We start from the raw sequence: 23,005 nt of genomic DNA on the forward strand, positions 1-23,005 counted from the left end.
GTGGGATGAGGGCAGGCTTGATATCCTCATAGGAAAGATATACAGGATACAAGCAACGACGGACCTGTCAGTCATGGTAAAATAGTTTTACATTTTAATTGATTCAAATGCAGTCATAGTAAAACGTACACATACAACGTTCCCAGGCAACATTGTCAATGTACAGAAAATGCGAATTGAGTAACTGAAACCTATAAATTTAAACCTGTTCAACCTTAAATGGGTTAATCTGATGTGTTTCCTAGATCAATATACTCACAAACAAATATTGTGACAAAGATCATCTGCTGGCGTGAAATATAATGAGTACAGTCAGCTGAGGTACGGTTTGTTTCTTTCTCTCACCTCTGATTGCTGCTTTGGAGATCAAGCTCTCTGTGAGTTACGAACACATTCAAATCCTTCAGTTTTCTGGGCATCATGGTATGATGTCAAACACAAGTCCAGCCTTGTGTGTCCGTTGTGTTCTGACGTACTGTGTGACTGTGTTTATCACTCACATAAACTTTTTGATGTAGTCCATTTTGAATGCAGCCTGTCAGAGCACAGAATGTGGAGAAAGACAACATGGCTGAAGGGGCGGTGTACTTTTTTTCCCCTTTAGTTTCACCCAAAAACAATATTTACATGACTACACCTCAAAACAATGCTCTCTGCCCTGTGTGAGGAATTGAAACTCTCCCAAAGCCGCAATCACCAAAATAACTTTAAACAGTTTAAAAAAATTTCTTTTATGAGTGCTCCAAAAAATAAGAAATGCTAACTGAGACACAAAATCGCTCATTACAGTATAAAACACATCGATATTTTCTGCAAAATGGAGGCTGATGTAGTATCAAAATATAGCGAACTGAAGCTGACCACACAAGATCATGGGTCATTCTTCATGTGTTATAATATTCTGTCCTTGCCTTTCCTGTCTGACTCAATCTACTTCATCCAGAATGACTTTTTTAAATGTAATATCATTATTAAAACTAGGATTGGATTGGGGAATTAATAAGCATTACAGCATGTATGTTGAATGCCATGTGCCTTGATTCAATAAGGCTCACAAAGAGGGAATATGAGTTCCATATGGTAGATTAAAACAACTTGACTTGGTGTGATCAGTGAAAAGGTGACATGTGATCAGTGAAAAGATGAGATGCGAGGTGAGGTTGCAGTTTCCTGAGCATTTCTCAGAACCAACTCGTCACTGTGTTGTTTCACACTGCATTTCCCAGAAACCACCTGTGAAACAAACAGTGCATATTGCATGTTGATATGATGGCTTTAAAAAAAAATCAGTTCATGAAGTTTGGGTTTCTGTAGGTGGCGCTCATGTGTTTGTCTGTTGAGTCACTGTTGCTTCTCACACAGAAAGACCAAGCAGCTCTTCTTGCGTTCATTCTAAATTAAGAAAATGTAAAATGCATCACTTCCTGTTAGTCACAGAGGATTTTTCTCAGGAAAGAGCACGCGCTCACCAGCTTTGAATTGAACATAAATGGGTACAGGATGAAACCTGGTTTTGCGACATCATTTAAAGGGCGAGCAGCAAAACGGTTATATCTGTATAAATGTTATAGTTCATCATAATTAAGCTACGCAGGTAGCAGTTGGAGCAAGGTGAAGGGATGCATCTGTGGTCCAACTGCTCCCTCTGTTGTGTGAAACAGAATACACCACATTTTATACCTCCAACACCAAAACATTAGACCCAAAGATTTTTGTTTGGTTATCCAATAATAATCCAATAAATGTATTGATCTACATTAACGACAGTAACTAGGATCATTATCATTAAGTATCATTTAGTCTGTTGATTCTTTTTAAATTAAACCCTTCATTAGTTTGTCAAAGACCCCTGAGAGTGTATACAATGTGTAGGCTATTTGTTGTAGGAAACTCAGGGAGCAATTTATATTTTGACTCTCTGTTGACGCCTTTAAAATGCAGCTGAAGACTCGTTTATTCAAACTGACCTTTGCCTTGCCTCGTGCCGTCTAGTGTTTCTAATTTTGTGTGTTTTTAAGGTCTTTTGTTGCTTATGTTTTATTGCTTGTTTGTCTGTTTTATTGTTTTATGGTCTTATTTTTAACAATTTTACTGAAGCACTTTTTGACCTTGCTCTATAAAAGGTGCTATACTAAATAAATTTACATACTTACTATTAGTTGCAGGATATTGCAGAATCCACTGATGGATTTCCAAGAAAGTAGGCGGACAGATTGGCCTTGGGCCTGGAAAAACTGATTATATTTTGGTGATGGGATTCCCCCCCACTAGATTTCATCTTTAGCCTTAATTATGAAACCAAAAGAACATTTTTTTCTCCAAATCCCAAGAGTACATTATAGCCTATATATACTAATCAAATTTATTTTTTATATTATTAACTTAGTGACATTGACACTTGTTGTAACAACCAGGAAGAACACTCATTTGTTTGACAGCCGTTTAATTAAACGTAATAATCATTAGAATATGTAATATTATTTCACTTACCATCTAATTATTTCTTTTAAATGTAAAGAGCGGTGTTTGTTGGCTTTTGAAAGTGCGAATTTTCCAAATGTTTACAGGTGGAGAGGTGCAGGAGGGCAGGACAGATGGCTTATGGGTAACTGAGTTCTCGGTGTGTTGATGTCAGGGGGAGGAGAGAGGCTGCAGACTCAGTCGGTGTGTAGATGTGTGTGTACAGCCAACAACTCAGCGGCCGGAGGACTTTTCTCTACCAGTTCAACAACTTACTTTTTTCGTGAATAAAGCACTACAAAAAAGGACAAAGTCGAGGAGGACAAATGCGAAAATGCGAGAAGAAATCCAGGAAGAGAGTGTCTGCTTATTAAAAATTCAGCGCGGGAAAGCAGACATTATCGCCCTTTCTGATGACTTGTGGCAGCACTGAGGATAAACTAACACTAACGGGCTTCAGACATTATTGAATGGGGTGAAACGAGGCGGAATTTTCTCTGAAAACCGAGTCACCGAGGCATTTCCAGGCGGTCAAAACCCCAAAGGGAAGGGGAGGTGAGGGGGGCAAAGAAAACGCCCTGCTGCCTGTTGCTGGTATCTCCAAAATTCAAACTTTATCGCCGAGTTGGAAAAAATGCATCTCTGGTGATTATTCAAGTGTAACGTTGTCTTTATTAGCTCAAAGCCAGACAGATAGCTAACTGGCTGAAGCCCCCCCACCCCCTCCCCAGCTCGCTCGGCAAGTTTTTTGGGAAGCGGGGAGTCTCTTTGCTTTGGGAATATTTTCTCCTCATTGTGCACACTATTCCTGTTGGAAGCGATTTGGGTGGGCTGAGAGCCGCTAGGCCCGCGGCCACATTAGCCACGAACAAAGACGTTTCACATGTGAACTCAAACAGTTTGGGGAAAACCTCTTCATCATTTCTTTTTTTTACTCAGCTTTTTAACGACCCACTCTGCAGACATGTCGCTCGGCGCCGAGAGGAGGACGGAAACCCGGCTGAAGAGGCTGGAGGACATGATCAGAAACCCCAGGTCTGCCATGAACCTGGAAAGTTTGCTGGTAAGTCAAGTGGGAAACACCTCATAGATTATTAATGATACCAGGTTGTCTATTCGCTGAAACGCCAGACACGTATGCACACACTTAGGTAACGTTATGCTATTGGCATGTATATCCCCTCTTTTCTTCCTCTCATTCCCTAATTGTATCCTGCTGCGAGCTGTTAGCATTGTTGTTTTTACATTAGTCAGACTGCGATGCTGCTGGGACTATTAATCTTTCTCATCGCCATCAGTTTCCATTCTGTCCTGTAATCAGATCCCTTGCCATAATAACGCATTTGAAGGAGAAAAACAGGCCAAACTAAGAGCCGCATGGTGGATATACTGTAAGATAGGCCTGATTAATAAGTTAAGACTGAGTGCAGACAGTGCAGTTTGGGGGTCTGTGAAGCGTGTCTACAGATTAGGATTAACTAGTGGGGAATGTGTATGTCCCACTTGGTGTGTTTATGGAGACTAATATTTCCTGCTAAAAGCTCCTGCCTGGGCCCATTCAGTACACCAGGACAGTCTGCCCTCTGGATCCACACACCTATTCTGACCCTCCTGCACTCACAGATGATTAGGATGATGTTGTCCACACAATATCAAGTGTTTCAGGGTTTTTTTTTAATCTTCTGACTGATAAATACGTGTATAAATGTATGTTTTCAGGCAGAATTCTGGTCTTTTTGGAAACATTTTACAGTTTTATTTCCAGTTAAATAAGAACAGAAAAATCACCCAAAAAAAACACATAACCACAGAGCGTGCTATTCTGGGCATAATTCTTTGACAAGATGAAAATGTCTGACCCAAATTTCTTTATAAAATACATACATGTACAGTACCAGTCAAAAGTTTAGACACACTTTCTCATTCAAGTGAATGGGAAGGTTTGTCCAAACTTTGTGTCATAAAACCCTCAACTTGTCAATTCAGTTTGTATGAGTACTTTTACTACATGCCTGAAGTGACAGCTCAGTAAATTACCTTCATATTCCACTTGTAAATGTTACCTTAAAGGGGACCTATTATGCTCACTTCCAGCTCTATATTTTTCTTCTGGGACTCCACTAGAGTAGCTATGCGTGATTCACAGTTCAAAAACTCCTTATTTATCTTTTATTTGCCCTTTATGCGGCCCCTTAGTTCAGCCTCTGTCTGAAACAGGCTGCTTTAGCTCCTGTATCTTTAAGGCTCCCCTCCAGATGAGCCCACTCTCTTCTGATTGGTTAGCTCCTGGAAGCTGCGTCATGGCCGATTTCCACTGGGTCCAGAGGCTACGTAAACAAACTATAGTAGCAGGATTTCACTTCTTTTCCTTCTTCTTTACTCCAAATGTCAACTTCTCAAATCCAGCTATACATGTTAGAGCCTGAATCCGTAATATAAGAGTGGACAGATATGGATATGAGAGTAAACGAACATCCGCTGCAACAAAGATTACAGCAGGACGTCTCTGTTTGGTAAATTTTATGCTCATTACCTGCTTATTGTGTGACATATCTGTGTAACTTACATGTGGGAAATGCACTAAAATGATGACTGATGTGGAAAACGTCTGCTTTCAGGAAATAATAAAAGTAATGTGTCCAGTAAAACGTTATTCAGCTGTCGCTAGACGACATCTCCCTGCACCATGCAGGCTGTGCCTGGAGCAGATGACCATATAAAGAAACCATCACAAGTTGATGTCAGCTCATCTCGAAAGTAGAAAAAAGCGCTGGAAACCTAGCGTTCAGAGCAGTCTGAAACCTGAGCTTTCTGCTCTCAGGGATTACTTTAACATACGTTTACCTCATTATTTGAAACTTTGGTCACGTTTAATGTGAACATCCAACTTTGTAACACATATATGATGGGAAAATAAGGAAATGCATAATGGGTCCCCTTGTTGCAGAAACAGAACCAGCGTATCAAACTGATTCCACTGAAAAGCTTTTCTAGCTTTCTTTCCTCGCCTACACCTATTGGAAGTGAGCTGATGCATTTCTAACACTCTTAGGTAAAGTGGTCAGAAGTTGTGTGATTTTCAATAGAATTTTTTTATCTTTATCACAAGCATATCCCTTTTTCCTATAATCTGCACCAACATGTAACATATCAAAAACTGAGACAAAATGGATCAAGTCTCTGTAGTGGCGACAAGACTTAAAAGATTAATATTCAGAACTCCGTCTGCTAAATAAGTACAGGAAATGTACCCCTAGACAGATACTTTTGGTGAGTGTGGAGATGAGTAATGCTGCATTAGGCCATGTATCATGGAAAAATCCATTATACTGGTGTTTTAGATTAGACCTGGTATCTTCCGGGTATCAGTGTATTAGATTGTTTGTGTGATGTTCCCCTTTACATATTTTCTGGACACTGAACATTTTCAGACCTTTGCTCTAACTGTAATCCAGAGGCAACATGGTGTCACAGTACCTGCTTTGGCTTTAAAGTTACATCCGTTCTGGTGTTGGTGTTTGAATTGCTGGGCCCCCTAACTGGATCTGACAGAGGACAAACACACTGTCGGGTCTATCTTAAAAAGCATCACCTCACCCCTTTTAATGGGCCCCATCTAGCTTGGGGCCCCCCTGTACATACCCTCCCCTGTTCCCCCCTCCACACTACTTGAGGCACTCCTGGTCTATTCCCTCTTCCTTTAAAACATTTAGTAGAATAGTCGCTTGAACACCGGTGGTGTTTACTTCCTGCACGCAAGCTGGAGAGATAGAGGTGTTGAGTGTTGGAGACAAAAGTTGAGTGGGAAGCATGCGTAGGAGAGAACAGGCTGCAGTTTTCCATTTTTAGCAGCCTTGCTGCTGTCGCTGGGATCAAGAAGTTTTGCTGCTCAGGGTGGGATTCTAACAGACACACAAACACATGAACACTAAGCACTCAGAAATGTCCTTTTTTGCAGGTGGAATAAAAACATTTCATACTTTTAGTGCCATAATAATTGCTCACAGGCTCATGAGGCTCATACTCGGTAAACAATGAATCACAAATCCCCTGCTATTGTGGCATGGCAACAGCCAAAAAAACAGCAGAAGAATCTGCATGGCTGACTATTATATAGTCTCCTGCATTACAACTTAGTAAAATAATCTCAATAATTAATGTCAAATTAGTACCTTTCAGTCCATGTGAAGTTAGATGTATTTTGGGCCTGTCAAGAAGCGGTGAGCTGGCTACCCTGAGGATACGGAAAGCTGACAGGGAGGAATCTGCAGCATCTGTCAAATGGACTTAATGACTTTCCTTTAAAGAAAGCTGATCCTTTATAATCAGGGATATGCAGTATTTTACTTTACACTTAAATTAGGAAGCAGAGATTGCACTGTTATCAATTTTATCATCAGTCAAGTAATCTAAAACGAACATAATAAGCAGCAAAAATCATGTGAATGGTGCTTTACTATACGCTGTGATCATGAACTGTAAATCACTATATTGCTTCTATCAGCATTGGATCGAATGTAACCTGAAATCTCAGCAACCTTTTCCTCGTGCAAACTGTAGTGATCATTATTTGGCAGCACGCTACTGCTGACTGAACTACTAGACTTACTTGGCACTTTGAAGTACAGGGAATAATTGTCGAGGGCAAGCAAGAGAAAGGGCATTTTTCAAGATTACAAAAAATATGGACACTTGATTGCAAGTCACATAAGTTGCCTTTCTGCCGTCCTGAAGGAAATGACCTCATTGAGTAAATAGTTGGCAGCTATATATGGGGCTCAAAGTCCCTGCGAATGACTGCACTTTCCCCTTTCACTTTTTAGCCTTATCTCTTTTTCTCTGGCTCTGCTTTTCTCTCAGCCTGCAGCCTGCCCCTCCTCTCAGCTTGTTAAACACACTGCAGGTATTTTAACTGTTGCTCCATTCTGATGCCTTTTGATTCAGCTGCAGAGCTGGTACTGCCAGATAACTCAGACAACTTTATGCGCAGCGCTTAAGTGTGAAAGATATGAGATGCTAGACATCAGACTTGCTAAGCGATAGTATGATGTCTTCCAGATCATCTCATGGGGGCAGTTCCTGGCTTTCTCTTCCATATTCTCTCTGAATGATGTTCTCCGTATGCGACGAAGACATTTAATAACACATTGCACTTGTTTTATTTTGCCTGGTGTTGTTTTTTTATTTTCCTACCTCTGTTTCCTGTTTCTCCTGTTCCTTTCCATTCACACATTCTTCTCTCTTTCTTTCTCCCTATTTTGACCGCTCACCTCCCACCTAATGTTAATCACTCTTATCCTCTTCCAGCATCTCCTGTCTCCCTTTTTCTCCAACTTCTCTCTTCCTTTCTATTCCTCTTATCTTACTGGCTCCCCACCCGTACTGGAACAACTTGCTTTAATGTGCAGCTCTTTAGGGAGGTGGGAATAACTCCTGTATGTCTTGTTTTCTGTCTTTACCGTTATAGTCAACCTGAGTGTCCACTTCATCTCTGGAGTACAGTTGAGTTGCTCTCAGGCGAGCAGCAACAGTCCCGGCTTCAGTGTGCTAGCTGGGTAGAAACACTGCCTTATAAGGCACTGGGGACGGTGGCCCAGGCCAATTTTTTTTTTTTTTTTTTTTTTTGCGCAGAACAAGCCAGTCTCTCTACTCCACACCTCCTCTGGAGAGATGGTCGGGCCTCTCCGTGGCCTTTTTTTGGTTTTTGCTCCACTCCAGTGGAGAAGACCCGGTGTCTCCCGGGTGTGCAAGCCCTCAGTAGGCTGGAAATGTCACACTTGACTTCAGTCATGTAGCGTCTGGTCCTCTTTAGTGGTCAGAACTAGGAAACTTGATCAGGGTTTTCAGTGTCTACTAAAGCCTTAGATGGCCCACCTGAGGTGTTTCTACTATTGATAATATTTGTGCCAGTGCTTCAGTTTGAACTCCAAACATTCCCATGTCTCTTACTGATGTTATCTCTGTACAAACTGATTTGAACGTTTATCTTTTTAAAGCGATGGTTTGACATTTTGGCAAATGTGCTTATTTACTTTCTGGTGAAGACTTAGATGAGAAGCTAGATACCATTCTCATCTCTGTATGGTTAATATGAAGCTACTGCCTGCTGCCAGTTAGCTTAGCTTAGCTTAGCTTAGCTTAGCTTAGCTTAGCTTAGCACAAAGACTGGAAATAGATGGACTTTGTTGCTTGTGGACAGAGCTCAGCTATTTTTCCCCTACCAGCACCTCTTAAACTAAAATTATCACGTTATATCTTGTTTGTTTAATTAACAAAACCAAACAAAACCTGTTGTTTAAAAACAACAAATCGCTGTTTTATGGTGGGTTTTGTGCCAGACTGTTACTGGCTGGGAGCAGTAACGTACTCGAGTCTTCACTGGTTGCCTGGCAACTGCTCTGGAATAACATAAACACCCTTTAAAAATGTGAATTGTTGTTTTTACTCTTCAGTTGTTACTTCTTTTAAAAAAAAAAAAGATATTTACTATGTATACTGAACATTCTTTCCACAGAAATTCATTTTGGGATAAATTAAGTTCTTTCTTGTCTCATTTTGAAGTTGTAAATTGAGAGTGCACAGAGCAGCTGTGTCATTTAGGTAAATTCAAGTATCAAATTGGGCCAAAAAAATATGATCGGGACAGAGCCAGGCTAGCCGGTTCCCCTTGCATCTGGTCTTTTTGCTAAGTAGGACTGGGTATCATTCAGAAATGTTTGATACAGGTACTGATACCTTGACTTTGATATCGGTTCCTAAACAATATTTTTTTCAATTCAAATTTTATAAACTTAATTTTAAGAAAAAGAAAATTAAATTACACATTACAGTACAAATCTTTAGTTTTATTTTTCAGCTTCTTGGCATTTTTACACACTGTTAACATAATATCAATAAATAAAAATGTATAAAAGCCAGAGAGTATGACTTACAGTCCTCAGAGAATCCAGTGTAACAGTATATTCAGAGTCCATAATTTCTGTTTCTTTCACTCATATGGTCCATTTTTATTTCCAGCTCACTTACTGCAGTCAGCGACATGAAAGAGTTGGAGTGGCGGGTTACTTTTCCAGATGGGTTGTGTTTGTTTTCGGCTGCAGGGCGCTGGCTAGCGGCCACCATTTTAGCTTAGCTTCTTAGCCCGGTGGGGAAATACAGGTACATTTTTTGCTAATTGTCCTGGTTTATTTCTCTGTTCTTTCACCGTATGCTCACTGCTGCTGCTGTTTATCCGGAACATAACAGGGTCCCTACATGGTTGCCAATTACACCTATGCAACGCACACTGTAGTCAAGCTTCTCAAAATACTACAATATACGTCTCTGGACGTAACGTAGTGTTTTTCCTGCATGCCTCTATGACATTTAACGTTAGACAGCCAATCACCAGCATTATTAGATCTTGGTACAAGCATGCTGCATGCTTATTGGTTCACAGACTATGATGAGATTATGCTTTAGGTATCGAAATTTGGTACCGAATGACAAGGCATTTTTTAAGTTGATAGTATTGAAGCAATTTGGTCAGTGCCATAAAAGTATCAAAGTTCGGTACCTAGCCCTAATGCTAAGCTAAGCTAATTGGCTTCTGATGATAATTTACTGTAAAAATATGAGAAAAGTATCAATCTACTCATCTTACTCACTGCCAGAAAGAAATTAAGTGTATCACCCAAAATGTGAAACTATCCCTTTAACTTCAACTTACTTCTTACTGGCAGGTAGATTAAATTAAAGATATTTGAGGGAAAAATAGGATTTATACTCTAAAGGGTAGAGGAATTGCATTATAATAATTTTACAGCATTGTTTCTCCCTGCCATTTGTCATTCTTGTGAATAGATGAAGACAAGAAGAAATGTTTTGTGAACATAAATTTCATCCACAGGGTAGTCTTAAATTAGATTCTTCTTATTTTGCTTTAAAGGGGGAAAAGATTCTCCAGCCTGCTGTAAAACATTCATCACAAACTGAACAAAAATCAAAGTCCAGCACACGCACACACATACACACTCACAAACCCACATGAATAAATATACACATACCTCCCAGCTCCTTGATTACACATTATATAATACCTTGGACAAATAGAACAAGACGTTAGTCGGTCCAACTATCCACCTGACAGAGATGTGAGGAGGCATGCAAAAAATGAGGAAGAACTTAATCTCTAGAAATTAATGGATATGAGGTATGTCCAGAACAGCTAAAATATAGCTTAAAATATTATTACTACTACAAGTATGCCGCAACAGCATTGCCCATCTGCTTGTATGAAAAAACCTTAAATAAACTGTGGTCTCATCCATTTTCATAATATGACATTTGGACTAGTAGCAAAGCAGGAATGGGATATCTTTGCGTGTTTACAATGGTATATGGTTCTCATGTCAAAGGGAACGTATACACCCAGAGATTTGTCTTAATCTGGTGGATCTTCTAGTCTAGACATAAAGACTGTGGCTGAAATAATGTGGCCGTGCACACAACTGTACATTGAAGAACAATGCAGCAGGGCTTAAATGAAATCATTTTAACATGTGAGTACAAACTGTAGGGTCTTTGCTAATAGTACAGCACTTGCTTATAGTAAGTCTTTAATCTGTTTGCATAGTTTTTGGATATTACAACTCCCTCTACATCATAGCAGTTTTGACCTTTTGAAGAACTTTCACTTCTGTCACTGATCAAAGTGACAGGGACGTGAATGGAGTTATGCAAAACACACTGCGGTTGACGGTGGGCTGAGTACACAAATCCTGTTATTGAATTCTGTCGTATCGTGCAGAGTATTCAGCCCGTTGTGTGAAGACTTTTTGTTTTGTAAAAAGAGCTCGATACCTGAGTCTGTTTAGTGTATTTTTAGTTTCAGATGAGGGTGTGAGTGAGCAGAGCAGAGAAGAGAACAGGACGCTCCCACGCATAACGCTGCATCCATCTGTCCGCAGTGATATCATTCCATCACAACCTGCTGATGAAACACAACCTCCCACGCACACAAACACACTTTCTCTCACACATACACACATACATATGTACAGGCTTGTGTGCTCATGGACACACATTCGCATTCATTTTTCTCAAGCAAACACATTATTAACTTGATCTTAGCAACGCACAAGCTGCATTGTGTGAACCAGCAGCAGCAGCAGCAGAACAATGCAACACATTACTAAACAGCTGAGGATTGTCAGTGAGTTTATACAGCTTTTTATTTCCTTTCCCATACATGAGCATTTGTGTGTGTATGTGTGTGTGTGGTAGTGTTTAGTCCAACAGTGTTTTAGTGTTGAAGCTGGCAGTTATAATTTAAATATTTTATGCCAATACGAAAAATATATACAAATTGAGTATTAAAAAGACAAGGAAACTGAAACTCCACTGAAACCCAATAAATCACTCTAGTGCAAGATGGCTCACTATATCTATTAAATGGCAGGGATGGACTTAGATAAAGAATTACATTACAAAAATACACCTGAATAATTAAGAATAAACAAACGTTAAGTCATTTAAAGCAAAGCTTCACTTGTTCCAACTTCTCAAATGTGAATATTACCTGGTTCTCGTGCACTTCTCTGCTAGTAAACTGAATATATTTGGGTTTTGGACTATTCATTGAACAAAACCAGAAATTTAAGACATCATCGTGGGCTGTGGGAACTTGTGATGGGTCTTTTTTTTTCCTATTTACTGACATCAATAAAATAATCTGTAGGTTAATGCAGTGGTTCCCAATGTTTTTGGCTTGTGACCCCTTAAAAATGAAACAATAGATCTACTTGTGACTGTGTCATCACAGGTTGTGGCCTTTAGTGTCAATATGAATTATGAGCAGTCCAACCAAAGAGTGATTTTTCTCTCTGGGATAGCTTCATTTGAGGGATTTTTCAGGCCTGAAGAGTATTTGCAAGATGAAAAATTAAAATTTGAGAAAACTCAGAAAAAACTAGATGTAATTTAGTTTGTGAAATATTAGTTTTTCTCTCTTCTCCCTTTTAATCATCCTGAGACCGCTTGACAACCCTCAGGTTGGTTTATTGATAATGAAAATAATTGTTAGTTGCCCTTCTGCACTGTAATTAGGTTGAGCTCACTTGGTCGAGCGGTGTCGACAATTGCAGTTGTAATTATGTTTTCTGTTTCTTTTAAGTGGAACATTATTATGGTCATTTAGCAAGTTGAGTTTAAGGTTAACGTACAGTAGGACTTTATGTGCATGAAGTCCTCCCTTTGCTGTTTTTCCTGGCACATTCCTCAGTATATTTTATAATAAAGCCCTGGTGCCAAAAATGCATAGGGCACAGGAGCATGGGACAGAAATCTGTCAAACGCAAGAGTAAGACATACTCTTGTTATTCCCCGCGGGGACATTAGCTGTGCTATTTGTGAGCCTCTGCAGGATTCCTGCCGTTGTGTCTTACTTGGAGAGTTTACGGGCCCTGCCTGGCACGGTCCCCTCGCTCTGCCCAGCCCACCGTTTATCCCGACAACTATTTTTAAAACGGCTGGAATTCAATCAAAACATTAACTTTCTGCTCAATCCTTTTAAAGCCCAGAGCAGTGCAGCTTGTTTTCTGTTCCACATGCCTAGTGATGGGATGGGTAGGTGGGGAGGAAGAGGGGTTTTTTTTGGGGGGGGACGATAAAAGATTGCAAATGGGAGAGATTTTGTGATGTGAAAGGCTTTGAATAGTTGGGTTATTCCTTTTGTGTTTAGCCCCTTTCAGGTTAATATCATCACATTCCTGAGTGGTGGATCCACGTGGCTTTTTATTGGGTGATGAAGAGTGGAAGCAGGCAAAGGAAGAACGACAGCTCAGTAATGTCAACAGCAGGTCGGGTAAATAAAATGGAAAAGAATAGAATGTGCTGAAACCGAGCGCTTATAAAACTGTTGCCTGCTGCTTCTCTGTAGCTTCAACTGGATTCAACTCTTTGTATTTTGCAGGAGTTGCTAAGCAACCATCCATAACCCATTGGCTAGATTACAGTATAGCAGAGATAAAATGCTGAAGTGCTATCTAATAGATACATAACAACTCATACTGATAAACTGAACCGGGCAGATACTGTTATCAGCTCAGGAAGACATTACTGTAAGACTGTTAGTGTAGATGTTTAGGGAAGAGTCTTGTATATCAGGTTGTGCTATAGGAACTGACACTGTGGTTTGTAATTATTTAGATCAGCTGTGACAAAAAACAACTTTCCCTTTGATGTAAATGAAGGCAGCATTACTGTGGACAAGGAAGGGAGTATCTGTGCTTTGGAACAGGTCCAGATATGTCAGATGTATTAAAGTTTAAATTGTTGATGCAGGTTTACACTTCCCTAGACACTTGTCAGTTGTTTAATATTTATAAATAGTCGCTCTGACTGAGTAGCTGAGAAATATCCTCCAGGGTCATGTTGGCATTTTTTTTACAGTAACACTAATGGAAGCAAACTGGAAGAGTTGCGTGCACAGGGTTTCCGCTCTTCCTTAAAAACTCTTAAATTAGATTTTCGGGATTTCAGGTCATAAAATGTCTTAAAAAGTCTTATTTTTAGTCATTAAGTTAGTCTTAAATTCTGAGGAAAGCATAATTGTATGAGAAATATCTCTCCACAGGATGAACCTATTTAAATATAGTTTGGTCTTTGTTTTTCTGGTAATGTTTGATTGGTTCTCCGCAGGCGGCCACCTGCTCTCACAAAGGTATTGTTTTACACAATGTTGTCAAAACTAGCAAATTTTGACAACAAGTTTTATCTAATGTAAAGCATAACAGTGGGACACAGTTCGTCACATTTGCCATTTATTTGATTACTTTATGTGATTTTACATATGATTGTTATATAGAGATACAAAAATATCCCTATTAATATTGTCTAGTTGATTTCAAACGTCATTCGTTTTGCTGTGGTAAGGATATTATATTTTCTCTGTCGAAGTCTTAAAAAAGGTCCTAAAAATCATTAAATTTGACTTCAAAAAGTGTGCAGCACCCCTGGTGCAGCCATTTCTCTTGTGTAAATCCAGTACACTAAACAGCTTATTATGTATGACAGGCAGGATCTCTGTGAATGGTGATGTCTTAAGACGTCTGCAAATGTGTTTAAATAAAGCATTTTTAAATGGGAATGACACACATTTTCAAACCCCAAAATACAGCCTCCTCTACAGTTTTAAGAAACACATTCATCATAGAGCAGACCCAGCTGACACCTCTCTACATGCTACTTTGGCTGCCCTCCCCTTTGTGTGGCTCTCTCCAAATGAGCCAAATAGTTTTGAAGTGCAGTTTGATTTGCAAAAGAAAAGCAAAACAATTGTGTCTCAAAATTCCACCAACATCATTTCCCCTCTCTGCCGCAGAGATGTACAGAGCCACCGGCGCCTCTCGTCATCACCGGGGCAACATGTATTTATTTATTTATACTTCATCCACACTTGATTCATCTTGTTTAATGGAGAGATTTAGAAATGACAGAGGAAGTAATAATATGTCACCGTGCACTCCAGTTTGTAGATCGGGAATGTTTGCTACATGCCTGTAGCGAGTCCAAACGTTGCAACAGAGTGTTTACTTTGTATTTCTCATGGCAACTGTCAAGGAAACCGATATTGTCAACTTTTTCATGTCCAAAGTTGGAAATCTGTGAAACTGGATCCTCTCTCCCTCAGGTCCTGTATAATTAAAACACTGGGACACTGCGCCAACATCGTCTACCTGCCACGCTGCTTTGTTGTTGTTTTTGGGATCGTAACACCTCAAACCTCACAGTGAACTTTTCCTTAACAAAACAATTAACACTACTGAACTATTTAGTGACACTTGATCTCTACTCGCTTCCAAACTGTATTGCTCAGGTCTTACATCCACGGCGTTGGATTGAAAAGCAGATGCATCAGAGGTACATAAGATGCACCTGTCCCAGCTGTGTCTGGCTGTTCTGACTGAAAGCAATCAGACTTTTAGCCTGTAACCACAGACCTGACATAGTCTGTTTCTCACTTCAAGAAGCCTGACATATGTTGCGGTTTCATGGTTTGCTTATTTACTTCTGAGAATTCAGACACGTCATGCAAACACTTCAGACTATTTTAATTTTCAATGACTTCATTTGCCAAAATGACTGGACTTGATTCTCAGCCGCATCAAACAGATTTCATCCTGCAGCTTAAGGACAATATTATCTTACTGCAGATATATCAGCAATAAATCAATTACATAATAAATCTGCAGGCATACATTTCTCCTAAAAGAATAGACATACATGAATATTACATGTTTATGTTTGCATTTTTAACAACATTGTCAACTAAATGCATGATTTATTTTAGACCTGTTGCACATGAAAATGATATTAGAGCTTTGCTGTTTGATGCACAGTGACCACAGTGTGATAAATGTGCTGCTGGAAACAAACTGTGATGAAATGAACTTTAAAACAATATTGCCTAACAGGTATGAGGAAGCAATGAGTACATCACATGAGTACATGCCTGTCATTGTTTAGAGTCATAGATATTGTACAACAGCCTGTAAAAATGTAAAGCGTGAGAACATATGACTGAGTCAAAATTGACTTCTTAAAGAAGGACAAAATGATTTTCTTGTAAATGATTTGTTATTAAGATTATGGGAAGCATGTATAACATCATCATAATGGAAAAAATTTTTTAAAAAACTTGAAAAAGGAAACAGAATATCAGCTGTGGTTAATGCAGTGGTTTGTCTTGTGTCTCCTGTAGCTTAACACAACTACAGTTTTACAGTCTTGCAGTTACTACAGCAACCTGACCTTTAAAGCTTGACCTCAGTGAAACTTGCAGACATCAAGGACCTGCAGTGTGCAGTGGATAACTGCCCAGAAATGATTGGGCGTTCAGTTCAAAGGTGGCCACGTACTTCCTGTTGGTTTGAAGACGTTTTTGCAACTAAATCGTCGTGTGTCGAAGTGCAGACGACTTACATGTACTGCGTGCGTTATAAACGTGGTTATACCTATAGCTGCCGTGCATTTTTTCCCATCTTGGCTGTAGACACAGAATGCAGAGCAGCAGTAGCAGAGAATGCTGCCTCTGAGGAAATGACTTGCACACAGGGACTGGCTTCATGACACAGTGAAATTATCTGCCAGCCGTGGGGTGGGGTGGATCATTTCCTGTATTGCTATGCTTGTGGGGAGATCCTCGTGCGTGTGTGCGTGCATTTGTACGTGCACACGCGCCCAGCAAACCCCTCTCCATCCCCCCGCCATGTGTACTTTTTTTTCCCTTAAATAGTAGTTTTGTGTGAGGTCAGTCCTTTAATGGGGAAGTGAAGTTGAGATGATGAAACGGAGTGTGCAGATCGCTGCAGACTGACTGCAGCCGAGCGGAGAGCGATGGAGAGAGCAGGAGGAGAGGTAGATAAGAGCGGCAGAAAAAAGGGCAAAACAGACGACAGAAAAGTGGAGGAGAAATTAGTAGAGAGGAAGTGAGGGAGACATAAAAAGAATCGTGCCATCCTGTCCAGTACAGTAATGATGGTAGAGCGAGAAGAGAAAGGAAGAAAAAAAAAAAAAAAGGATTGGAAGACAAGTTTGAAGGAAACCAGTTTAGCCCACTGGGTCAAAGTGGGGTTCTTGTGTTCTTTGTTGTAACGTTTGGCTCGGTCCAGCTCCTCATTGACCGTTCAGGAATGCATAGCTGACAAATGTTGATAGATGACTTCCTCATTGTTACACACTGTAACGATTAGGGGTTTGCATCAGTCTGTCTTTTGCTTATTTAATGGTTTCCCTACATCGCCCCGGGTCAAACTATGTCCATTATGGAATGACTGAACGCTACGAATCGTAAACTTGAGCTCAGTTGAACTAATATGCTGTTGCAGTTCAGTTCTCAACCTCTGTTCCTGTTCAGACTGTTGCGACACACACACACAGACACACACACGCACACAAACACAGTTCTCAAACTGGACCGGAAGACCACCTATAGCAACACTCAAACTCCTAAATTGATTTAGATCTTGATGCATGGACTGGCATCAGGCAAAAGTTAACCTTGAGGATGCATTTAGTATCTGGTATGTTTGTACATACAGGAGCAGAGTTTAGGGAGGGAGCTGAAGGTTGCAGAAAGTTTTCTTCAAGTACATCATCCTCCTCAAAGTGGACGGACTGTGCGACCTAACCGCTTACCAACTAAAAAACCCCTTTTATGAGAGGCTGTCTTTACACATGTACATGATAATTACACATCTTCAATCCCAGGCATATGAAGCATTCTTTTGCTATTAGTTTGATTCCTTAAAAAACAGATGTGTTGACTAATAGCCTTTGTGGCAGCTTATAGGAAATTGCAAGACAGCTGATGCTAACACAGATCCCCCTTTTAAAAAAGCAGTTTCTAAAATCAGACACTAATAAGTAAAAAGTACCATATGACCACGTGTGTATGTGTTTAATAAATGCAGGTCTGAATCAGTGACTACATACTGTGTGACATCATCTCTTTCAGACTAACTGCTTCCAAAAGGTCACAGACAACAGTGTATTTATCACTTGTCAGCAGATGAATATCATTGACAGAATCAAGTAGGCAGATGCTGATGGAAAAATTAGTCATCCTCTTCCTCTCTCCCTCCCTCCCTCCCTCCCTCCCTCTCTCTCCTCTTCTCTCGAGGAACAAAGCTTTCTGTTCAAACCGTTTTTGTTTTGTTTTTTTGCATGCAGTCGCTGTTTGTGTATGCAGTCAGTCAAGTCGATCGCCGTTGAATGAGGGCGAAGCTGTTAGTTTCAAACTCGCTGTGAGCGCTGATGTGGAACGGTTTTTGTTCTGCGTGGTGATAAGAGGGTATACAGAAAATGGAGCTCTCCCTAGAAATGTAGTCAGCGGTGTTCGACTCTCACACGTTCAATTTCAGTATAGGCCCACCGCTGTATGAGCAGCTGGTCGCCGCTGCTGTTGCTGGTTGGTTTCACCTAATGTTTAAGTCTGGAACAATTCGTTTTTTGTTTAGTTTTTTTTTCAATGCGGCTGTGTAGACGTCATTTGTCATCAAGAGTGGAAGTAAAGTTTGTCAGTGATGACACATTTCCCGTTTACTTGGGCGGTATCAGATGTTCACACTTTGAAAATCATGAATAGGCCTACATGATGTCCATCATGAGACTACATGATTAGAATCAAATATAACTGAGAAAATAAAAATAATTTAAAGTTAACTCTGAATATTGATGCATTGGATGTGATCATCCTCTTCCTGTGTGCAAATGGAATTCTGATGAATAGAGAACAAACGTCCTCGTTGGTCATGTCGTGTTTTAATCAAACCACAGTGAGTTTCGGTGTGACATAACTGTGATCAACACATAGTCCTCTGTGTAAAGAATGTGGTGCACTACTTTACTATGGAAAGAGTGATAAGATGAACTTCATCAGCTGTTCAGCTCCAATAAGTCTTTAAAATGTTTCGGAGAGACAAGTTCACAAATGCCCTTTATGTGTTATGAACAGGTAGTTAAATACTACATCTGTGCCTGTTCAATATTCATTCATTTGTTGATGTTGACATCTTTAACATTGTAATATCAGTGTGACCTCAGTACGATGACCTACTTATAACCAAGTGGTGCTCGAAATACATAAATACAGAATATTCAGTTTCACTTTGATTGTAACAGCTGTGCTGTGATCTGACGTTTTGACTTTATCTGCCCTTCACTCATGATATTTGCCACTGTCATTCATCATTTTTTAGTGAGAATCAGAAAATGAAATGAATGAATCGATAGCCGGGAAGAATATTCCATGTTTTGTGTTGGTCAGACTTGTTGACAGATTGTCATTTTTTTTCTCTGTAGGACTCCATAAACGCCCTTGTCTTGGACTTGGACTACCCTGCACTACGCAAGAACAAAAACATCGAAACCTTCTTAAACAGATGTAAGTAGTTTTTGTGTGCCAATGAGAATAAGAGAAGGAGTGAGAGGGTACTTACTCTCTTTTAAAGCTGAACTTTATTATTGCTGTACACTCACAACATTATTAATTGATACTTTGTTCTCTTTATACTCAGATGAGGCAGTCATAGGACAAGTTCGAGACCTACAGATGAAGTCTGATGACTTTGACAGAGTTAAAGTAATTGGTCGAGGGGCGTTCGGTGAGGTCCAACTGGTGAGTATTCATTATCAGAAAAGTTGTTGGTTTTTTTACAGCTGAACCTAACAGGTGTTTTTCTGGAAGACCACATGTGAAAACAATGTAGTTATATTATAGCATTTTACAGTTGATTGCCTCTAAGAATATATGTGAATCTTCCCAAAGTTTACATGGAACTATGAATGTTGTGCTCCAAATATGAATATATTGTACAATGTTGAATAACTAACTGTATAATATCTTAAGGCGATAAGTGATTTGAATTTATTAAAAGGATAGCCCCTTGAGATGTAGCATCTCATTTTCAAGGGGGTCCTGAAGTACCTTTGTCCCTTTTTATACAGCGTACAATCGTGTATCCTGTAATTTAATGCTAAGTTTGTCAATGGATCAAAGTCAGAGATACTACTAACTCTTAATCACTGTTTACCACCATCATTCAGGTCAGACATAAAATCTCTCAGAAGGTCTACGCCATGAAGCTGCTGAGCAAGTTTGAGATGATCAAGCGCTCAGATTCAGCCTTCTTCTGGGAAGAAAGGGACATCATGGCCTTCGCCAACAGTCCCTGGGTTGTGCAGGTATGACATTTAAGTCACTGATCAGCTGTTACTAAAATTTCTAGTGCTTACTTTCAGATTTTGGTTTTAGATCACTACTGGTTTATTAATAAGATATGTGTTAATTATTTTAAGTATTGTAGTCATAATGAGAGCTTGTGTTTACCTGTTTGCCTGTTCAGTTGTGCTGTGCCTTCCAAGATGAGCACTACCTCTACATGGTGATGGAGTACATGCCAGGAGGTGACCTGGTCAACCTCACCAGCACCTATGACGTGCCGGAGAAATGGGCCAAATTCTACACAGCAGAGGTGGTGATGGCCCTGGATGCCATTCACTCCATGGGCTTCATCCACCGTGACGTCAAGCCGGACAACATGCTGCTGGACAGACACGGACACCTGAAGCTGGCAGACTTCGGCACGTGCATGAAGATGGACTCTGTGAGTTACACTGAAGCCTCAGTGCAGCAGCATGCCGTGCTTCTGAAAAATATCTTATTTCTACTTCCACCAGCTAACCTACAATGTAGGAACCTAAATGTGTTAATGCCAACAAAATTAACATTATTATGGAAACAAGCGGCACAGCATGAAATCTGTTTTTTCTTCATATAACAAGCAAAAAATGCAAATGAAGTAGTGCTGTTGAGCTGTTTTCAGAAGCTTATATACAGTGTCATCAGTGGTGGGTTCCAAAAATTCTCAGTTGTCAAAGCACATTGTAGGTTTTCTGCTGCAGAGATCCTAAATTCTCATTGTAAGTGTGACCAATCAGCATCAAGCTTGTGCCTTTTTCAACAAAAAAACAAACAGAAAAGCATGAATGTATCTTCATTTTTTGTAACAGTTGAAGACTTGCTTCTCTGGTTGGTACTGATAGGTATTAGATACCCTCATTTAGTTCAAAAGCAAACATCTCAGAGCTCTTAGCAGTCAGTTGTATGTTTGAGATTAATATCTACCTATCAGTTGTCTTGAGATGAGCTGAATAACCTGCTCTGAAGGATATTGATTACTGGATTTGTGTTACAGACCGGCATGGTGCACTGTGATACAGCGGTCGGTACTCCGGACTACATCTCTCCAGAGGTGCTGAAATCCCAGGGAGGAGATGGGTGTTATGGGAGAGAGTGTGACTGGTGGTCCGTAGGGGTCTTCATCTTTGAAATGCTTGTCGGTCAGTGAGCTTCTCTTAAAGTCCCAATTAGTTAACAGGATGAATGGAGAGATTGTAAATATATTTTTCAGTGTAGGTTATTATAGCTAACTTCCTGTGTTTGCTGTTAGGTGACACACCGTTCTACGCTGACTCTCTGGTGGGAACTTACAGTAAGATCATGGACCATAAAAACTCTCTGAACTTCCCTGATGATGTGGAGATCTCCAAAGATGCCAGGAACATTATCTGTGCCTTCCTGACTGACAGGTATGAAGACCTTAAAGATGGAGACATTACATGACATACACGTACTGCATGTTTACTAATGATGTGGTTTGTGATGCTTTTTGTCAAAGAAAATCAAAGTCTGTATATTTTACTCAGGTTTTAATTTATTCACTTTCAATTGAAAGACTATGTATCGACAGATCATGTTTTCTTGTTGCCACTAAACAGAGGACAAAGGTAGCTTTAATCATTGCCCTACAGCTCATTCAGTCTCTTTGTTTTGAGGGAGGTGCGATTGGGCAGGAACGGCGTGGAGGAAATCAAGCGACACCCTTTCTTCAAGAATGACCAGTGGACCTTTGACACCATGAGAGACAGTCAGTATTACTAAAGTTCAACAAGCAGCCTCGCCTAAACTATAAAATATGAATTTACGTTATCAAATATTAAACAACAATTCCTTTGGAACAGAGGTCGCATTAGAGCACATGATAAAATTATTCATTGAACTGAGGATTTGTTTACTCAGCATTTCCTTTTTCACACTTGCTGTTTTCCTTTCTCTCTCGTTCTCCCTGTTTCTCAGCGGTTGCCCCTGTGGTTCCAGAGCTGAGCAGCGACATAGACACCAGTAACTTTGATGAGATCGAAGACGACAAAGGCGACGTAGAAACTTTCCCCACTCCTAAGGCCTTTGTTGGAAACCAGTTACCCTTTGTTGGCTTCACCTACTTCAAAGAAAACCAGTACGTCATCAGTTTTTCTGGCCGTTTCTTATCATTTCTGGGACCTCAGCACGTACAGTACATACGTACAGTAAACTTGTGTTGATTCTGTTCATTTCCTTCTTCAGGTTACTAAACATCTCCAACAACACCTCAGCTACTCATGAGAATTCAAAAGGAGAGGTGGGTACTTTCACGTTAACACCCAAATCGAGGTGTGTATTTGTCAGGTGCAGCTCGGGTTGCTGATACCATCCGTCCCTAGCTTCACAGGAAGTCATGTCCACACAGAACAGGCCAGTTGATCAATTCAGCTTCATAAGTCACTCAAGATTATGATGGAAATGACTCTGAAGAGGATTTATTTTTCTGATCCCATGATTTATGATATGCTTTGGTAGAATTTCAGTGTTCTTAGCTACACAAAAGCAGCTTTCAGAGTAAGTGGCTGAGCTAAAAGCTAATCTGGAGAACCCTTGTTAAAGTAGTCTTATTAAGTCTCTATTGAAGGAAAGACTGCCCCCATCACAATCCTCTACAACTTTGAAAGAATAGCCCAGAAAAAGCTCTTTTATAAGATGATGTCTGGGATTTCACTCTAAACTAACTATTAACCCTCATGATAAATATAATACTGTTAATCAGCACTTGCACATTGCCGTTTTTGCAGAGTTAATTACATTTTTCATTGAGACAGTTAAGGCAAGTTTGAAAGTGCTTATCCTCCA

At 40.0% G+C, this 23,005-nt stretch overlaps 1 protein-coding gene across 2 annotated transcripts in view; it reads left to right on the forward strand.

Moving 5' to 3' along the window:
* Nucleotides 1-2,636: 2,636 nt before the first annotated feature.
* The window catches only part of rock2a (rho-associated, coiled-coil containing protein kinase 2a), a 34,914-nt gene continuing 14,545 nt past the window's right edge, over nt 2,637-23,005 (forward strand). The window contains exons 1-10 of one of the 2 annotated variants that reach the window (XM_067613253.1): nt 2,637-3,523; nt 19,303-19,384; nt 19,518-19,618; nt 20,047-20,184; nt 20,346-20,606; nt 21,198-21,342; nt 21,453-21,591; nt 21,838-21,929; nt 22,139-22,298; nt 22,406-22,460. In XM_067613253.1, the coding sequence (XP_067469354.1) occupies nt 3,425-3,523; nt 19,303-19,384; nt 19,518-19,618; nt 20,047-20,184; nt 20,346-20,606; nt 21,198-21,342; nt 21,453-21,591; nt 21,838-21,929; nt 22,139-22,298; nt 22,406-22,460 (1,272 nt within the window). In that variant the 5' untranslated portion in view covers nt 2,637-3,424. The remainder of the gene's footprint in view (nt 3,524-19,302; nt 19,385-19,517; nt 19,619-20,046; nt 20,185-20,345; nt 20,607-21,197; nt 21,343-21,452; nt 21,592-21,837; nt 21,930-22,138; nt 22,299-22,405; nt 22,461-23,005) is intronic. The other variant, XM_067613254.1, reaches the window with a different exon arrangement.

Source organism: Thunnus thynnus, chromosome 16, assembly GCF_963924715.1.
Source record: "Thunnus thynnus chromosome 16, fThuThy2.1, whole genome shotgun sequence".
In the NCBI taxonomy this organism is placed as follows: Eukaryota; Metazoa; Chordata; class Actinopteri; order Scombriformes; family Scombridae; genus Thunnus; species Thunnus thynnus.